At 52.1% G+C, this 6,723-nt stretch overlaps 1 protein-coding gene across 2 annotated transcripts; it reads left to right on the plus strand.

The window, feature by feature from the left end:
* Positions 1–5,051: 5,051 nt before the first annotated feature.
* LOC119274455 (Bowman-Birk type trypsin inhibitor-like) lies at positions 5,052–5,922 on the plus strand. 2 transcript variants are annotated; one of them, XM_037555160.1, is made up of 2 exons: positions 5,052–5,214; positions 5,309–5,922. In XM_037555160.1, exons 1-2 carry the CDS (start codon positions 5,100–5,102, stop codon positions 5,722–5,724), a joined length of 531 nt encoding a protein of 176 aa, XP_037411057.1. In that variant the 5' UTR covers positions 5,052–5,099; the 3' UTR covers positions 5,725–5,922. The 2 variants fall into 2 exon arrangements, with proteins under 2 accessions (XP_037411057.1, XP_037411056.1); XM_037555159.1 differs by having other exon boundaries at positions 5,056–5,214; positions 5,303–5,922.
* Positions 5,923–6,723: the final 801 nt, after the last annotated feature.

The raw sequence follows: 6,723 nt of genomic DNA on the forward strand, positions 1-6,723 counted from the left end.
CAGGCTATGCATCAGAATAGGATTAACGGAAAGCAGTAACATGCTACAGTACTCTAATGCAAGCAGTATAGAGAAGAATAGGCGATATCTGGTGATCAAGGGGGGGGGGGCTTGCCTGGTTGCTCTGGCAAGAAGGAGGGGTCGTCAACTCCGTAGTCGAACTGGGCAGCAGCAGCATCGGTCTCGTGGTCTACCGGAGAGAAGAGGGGGAAGAAACAATGAATACAATGCAAACAAATGCATATCGATGCATGACATGACAAGTATCGATGCTAGGTGTGCCCAATCGCGGTAGTAGGTGATACCGACGAAGGGGGAAAACATCCGGGAAAGTATCCCCGGTGTTTCGCGTTTTCGGGCAGAGGTACCTGAGGGGGTAAGTTGCGAGTCCGATAGGTTAGGGATGTGTGGCAGACGAACGAGCTGCGTATCCGGATTCGTCTCGTCGTTCTGAGCAACTTTCATGTAGAAAGTATTTTTCATTCGAGTTACGGATTAAAAGATATGATTTTCTAAAGATTTAAATCATTTTCTGATTTTAATTATTTATTTAAATCCAACATTATCCAAAACAGTGAATGATGACGCAGGCATGACATCAGAGTGATGTCAGCAGGTCAACTGGTCGGTTGACCAGTCAAACCAGACAGGTGGGTCCAGTGGGTCCCACATGTCATTGTCAGGGGCATTAACAGAGTTTTGAAATTAACTAAATGGGTTAATTAGCAGGTAGGGCCCAGTAGTCAGAGAGAGATTAGGCTTTAATTAATTAATTTAATTAATTAGCAGTTTATCTATTGGTTTTTATTTGTTTTATGGGATGGGGCCCGCATGTCAGTGGCAGTAGCTGCCACATCAGCATAGTTGACCTTGGTCAACGTGGCCAGCTGGGGCCCTCGGGCCCACAAGCAATGACCCAGGGGTGGACCCCCGGGGTGCCAGCTCAGCGGAGCCGCCGGAGTAGCTCCGGCGAGCTCGCACACAGCGACCGAACGCTGGCGTGCGTCGGGATTCGCCTACGGGGCACCAAATCGAGCGCGGCCGGGCGCGTTAGAACGGCAAGACGACGACGCGTCGGTTGGTGGTGGTCGGGCGAGCTGCGGTGGCCGGAGAAGGGCGCATCGAGCTCATCGGCGGCGAGGTCTTTCGGGCGAGCAACGGCAACGGTGAGGCGGCGCGCTACGGGGCAAACAGAAGGGCGGGGCGAAGCCTTCGCGCGTGCGCGAGCACAACGGCACGAGCCCGGGACCAAAGGGTCACCGGACGGCTGCCGGCGACGAGCGCGGGCGGCGACGCGTACGGGAGCTCGATGGAAACAGAGCTACGGCGAGCTAGCGGGCAAATGGAGAGGCTGGGGAGGATCTATGGGGCGTGGTGAGTGCAACCGACGCGGGCCCGTGACCATTTGGTCACCGGAGACTCGTCGGCGACGGGTTCTGCGGCGGGGCGCTCGGGTGCTTCGGCGGCAGCTAGCTAGGGCGCCGGAGAGAGAGAGGAGGGAGCAGGGGCTCACCGAGCGGCGCACACGATGGCCCTGGGGGGGTTTAGTAGCTGCAGGGGCGCGGCCGGAGTCGGTGAAGAACGGGGCGGAGCTTGTCGGAGCAGAGGAGGAAGATGGCGGCGTCGGGGCGATGCGGTGGCTCCGGTCTCCAACGGGATGCACCAGTCGAAGCAGCGGACGACGGCGGTGATGACGGACACGCAGGCGCGGCGAGGCGATGACTGTGGCCGCGCGATTCACGGCGGCAAGGCCATGGCGGCGCACGGGTGTGGTGGGGAATGAGGGGGAGAGCGAGGTGGATCTGAGGGGGGAAGGCGCAGGGACCGAGGGGAGTGTGGGGGCGAGTGGGAGGAGAGACCGAGGGGGCACGGCGTCGGCGTCCTTATCCACCTCGACGCCGACGAGCGGGTCCGGTGGCGACCGCGCCCTGTAGCGGCGCGCGTCCGAGGAACAAGAAGGGGGGTGCGGTGCGGGGAGCGGGAGCTGGGCCGGCTGGGCCGACCAGGCTGGTTGCGGTTCAGGAGGCAGGGGCTGTGGCTGCGCGGGTGGGTTGGTGGCCAGCTGGGCCAGTCGGCCCAGGGGGGGTTCTTTTTTTTCTCTTCTGATTGTTTTTCCCTTTCATATTTTCTTTATTATTTCTTTTCTTTTTAAATTCATTTAAAAGTATTTAGGCATTTTATAAAAAATGTGTTTACTTCACCATAATTACCGATGCAATATTTGGCAACCCCCGAACATTTTTGTTTTGACTGTTGAAAACTTTGGGTGTTTGTCGCTAATTCATTTTTGAATTTGCAATGTTTTTGAACTGCCACTTGATTAGCAACAGTAACGTAAATGACATGGCATCATTAGGAGAGTTTTACTGTAGCCTAATTATTCGGGCGTTACACAAGAGGTGTCTGGTCACCCTTACCATTGGTCAACAACAAAATGTTATTATCTTGATAATTATTGTCAATTTTATTATCTAACAAGTCATTATTCCTAAAAAAATTCAAGTTCTCTCAAAATATCAATACTTGTAAAATCAGTATCAGGTATATCTACACCCATCTTAACCGCTTTGAGAATGAGAACAGGATCAGACAAGGCATCAAATGAATTGAGGTTTCTGGAGGTACCTTCCATGTATCTCTTCTTAGCCGTAGCCATAGCCTTGTCGTCCACTCTCTCCAGTTTATTCTGCACATTCCTTAAGCTGAAGCAAAGATTTTCCTCAGTGACCAAAGGAGGGGTAGGAATCACCTCAACATTCATCTCCGGAGATTCCACCCTATACTCATAGGCACCTTAAGCGCAGAGTCATGTGGTCCCACCACTTTCATAACCTGAGGAGAGGTCTTCACAACATCAGAATAGGATTTCATTCTACTTTTACTAGAAGGATCCTTGGTCATAGAGCTTTTTGGAAGAGGCGTACTTACTTTTTCTTCATATGTAATTTGCCCACAGGCCATGGTATCAATGGTAAGAGTAGTATGGAGAGAATTATCAGATTCCACACTCTTCTGCGACTCCTGAATCGGCTCACGCTCTTCTTCATGGGGAATGGGAAGAGATTTCTCCCCAAGCCCAGTCGAAGAGCTGTCCGAGTTAGCTCCAGGAGTCATATATGGCATTCCTCCCTTAAGATTTTTCCCATCAGACAGAGATGATACATGAATTGCTTTCTGTTCTCCACCAGGATCTCACACCAGCACATGAGTCACCTCATAATGAAAGTCATAAAAATGTCAACCAGGGACTACTTCAGCAACCCCAGGGATTTCATCCACATTTCTGCGCCCCGTCTTAACACGAGCGGATGCAGGGCGATGTAAGGTTGCCGCATCGATTTCAAGGGGAACTCCCACCAACGAAGTTATATAAGCAATGTTTCTTTCACTCCTCTTGTCCAAAGAGACATTGCTTACTCTGACCCAAGCAATTTCCATCACTCCCTTCGATCCCACCGCAGAGGACCAAGGGGTAGCATGGATCACTGCACCACTTGTTTTTAATGTAACTCTTCCCACATAACTAACCCTTTCCAACCATACGCATAGGTATTCGTGCAGCTGCTCTCTCCTAGCGACTTGCCGGGGGAGAGCGCTCCATGTGCTTTCTTCCACCTTCACCCAATACACTAAAGCAGGTGTAGGGTTTTATGCTTCTTAGCGGCCCGAACCTGGGTAAAAACCGTGGCGCTCCTCGTTGCCCTTGCTCTCTGTGTTGATTGCCCCCCTCGCCGAACCAACATTGAGCAACAACTCGAGGATTAGGGAAATGAACCACAAACACATCAGGCCCGATAGCATGAGTCGAACAACACCATTCAGTAGCAGGGTAATCTGAAAGATCCAGCTCCATTTTACGAGTTGAGGTTTCCCCCTCAACAATGCTAACTACAATGTTATTAGACCATTCCTCAAGCTGATTAGCAATGCAGGAGTCATGAATGTAATAAAATCCCTGGCCCTTAGACTGAAATGCGCACATCGGGGCAATGCACTCCATAGGAAGAAACACAGTACACACAGATACAAGATGCCCTAATTTGTTACAGCACTCATAGAAAGCCCGAGGGCACCGAGGAGGAGGGTGCTCGTGTGATTTGCATATGGGGCATGGATCGGTTTTTTTTTGGGCAGGAGGCACCTGAGCGATGTTCTGCTTCCCGTGTGATCGACGGGGTGGTGAGTAGGTTTGTTGCCGCTCCCCGTGCCCTCCCGAATCCGCCGCTGTCTGCTTCTTCTCCACCCAAACGCCCCCGTCTTGAGGCTCGCGACGTCTCGGCACCACCGCCACCTCCTAGCGCGACGTGTCACCCGATGCCGATACGATGTTGGACAAGGTAGAGATGGTGTCGCCGCGATTCCAGGAGTACTTACTCTTGTCCCACCGCGGCCGTTCCTGCGGCCAGAGTTCCGCCCCGCCCCACGCCGCGCACGCCCCGCGTCGAATCCCTCGCGTCGCTCTCCACGGTAGCCGTGCCCCGCGTCCGCCACCATGGAAGGAGAGGCAGCTACCGCCACGAACGAACGAGGATCTCCTCCCACCACCCAAAATCAAATGGCGGATTAGATGTAGGTTTTTTTTGCCGCGGCCCAGAAGTGGGCAAATGCGATTTCTAGGTCAAGCACCGGGCGATGAGTGGATTTTATATCTCCGCGGTGCGCCCATGGGTGGGAATGGAGGACTGGATGCGCTCCCACGTGTCGAGCATCTGCCATGGATGGGTAGGTGGGGGAGGTTGGGCCCGCGGGATTAATTGCTTTTGATTCATTCGATTTCGTCGTCATGTGCATGTGCAGTTCAGTGTCAGCCTACCCATGCTTGCTGTGCAATCAACGGGAGAAAGTGATCTCGTGCATGCATGCATGCACGGCCCTTTGTCAATCTGTCTAGTCATCATCCACGCATATGCCTTGGAATCTACTCCAGTCCTTATCCACGCATTATGTGATAGAGAGCTGCCATGTGTGTGCGTATTCTAGTCTGCTCGTTGCATTGGTAGCGATTTCCACGCGTTGGGTCATCCATCGGTGTCACGAGGCTACATATACTACGTCTGGCTGCTAGCTACAAACGCACAAGCAAGCTCGGCACGCACGCCATGGGGATGGAGCGATGCATCGTTCCTAGCATCCTGCTGATGCTAGCACTGCAGTCGGCAGCCCTCCTCGTCGCCGGCGACGTGGGCGCCATTCTCCTGCCGAGCAAAGGCCAAGGTACGCGTGCGTCAACTCCTTTCTTGTCTAGCTAGTTCATGGCTTCATCATGCGTCCATGAAGAAACTGATTAACTGAGGGCTTGCAGTTGCAGACGAAGCAGCCATGGCGGCGGCCAAGAAAAGGCCATGGAAGTGCTGCGACAAGGCCTTCTGCACCAGATCCATCCCGCCGATCTGCCGCTGCATGGACGAGCTCTTCGAGTGCCCCTCCACCTGCAAGTCCTGCGGGCCGTCCATGGCTGACCCGTCCCGCCTCGTCTGCCAGGACCAGTACGTCGGCGACCCGGGGCCCATCTGCAGGCCGTGGGAGTGCTGCGACCTGCCCCGGTGCACCAGGTCAAACCCGCCGACGTGTCAATGCCTCGACGAGGTCGACAAATGTTCCCCGACCTGCAAGACATGCCTGCCGTCCAGGTCGCGCCCTTCCCGCCGCGTCTGCATCGACAGCTACTTTGGACCCTTCCCGCCCGCATGCACGCCCAAGGCTGTCGCCGCCGGCGGGAACTAGCAAGCCCCTTGATCACGCGATCAACGCCGTCGTCGAGTGTCCTCTCCTGCCCTGCTGCAGACTGCAGTAGCTTCGTGTAAGAATAAAATAAAAATGAACGGCCGGTCTCCTGCCACCACGCGCTACTGCTAGTAGTAGCCTATATGTGTGATGGACACGCAATTATGAATAAGACAAACATAGTTTTCTTCGGTTTCACACAATCTCATTTTTCAAAAGGCAACATGAGCATATATTATGAGTTTTTTTACGCAAAATAAGTTTAAAAACAGACTAATAACAAATTAAAAATGCATCCGAAGACTTCGTCCTCTTACTACCGTGGCAGCGCGTCCAGTGAAGTAACTGGAAACTTGGGAACCATACAATCTTTCGTAGAAACTTTTGATGATACAACTTAAGTTGGGCTTCTCCAACTATTTGTGCCGTCACCATGTTTTGTGGAAATTATCAAATAAATTATAAAAGATTAACGAAAGTATAATTCATTTCATACAAATTACATCAAGATTCCGAGAGCATCGAACGACCACTACTGCTATCAAAACGAGCCGCGGCCGCTCCTTTACCGGTGGCGGTTTGACCTTGTCGATTGCTGCCAGGAAGTCTTCGTGCATATGCCCCTAAGACCAATGGCATGTAGCGGTCAACACATTAAAGTTGATACTTTTTGTTCTTATAATGGTTTTCATTGGCCACCAACCGAAAATGATTAGTATTATTATCCCCGTCTTGAATATGTCTAACTTTCGCACGTTGAGATAATTTAAACTCCTCTTCTCTCGTCGGTTTTGCCACCTGCTTGTCAGCTCCCCCTTTACTTCTTCTAATCCCTACTCAAAATTGTTGACTGAGGACAATCTTTTTTCTCTCGCTTGCAATCCCTTTTCAAAATTGCAACCCACCATGCATGAACTGTTTAATATGCCTAATCTTATTTTCAAACCTATCGACGGGGATTGGAGAATTGTGCCTAAACATATCATCTATTTGGAGCCC

The sequence above is a fragment of the Triticum dicoccoides genome, chromosome 3B (assembly GCF_002162155.2).
Source record: "Triticum dicoccoides isolate Atlit2015 ecotype Zavitan chromosome 3B, WEW_v2.0, whole genome shotgun sequence".
Classification (NCBI taxonomy): Eukaryota; Viridiplantae; Streptophyta; class Magnoliopsida; order Poales; family Poaceae; genus Triticum; species Triticum dicoccoides.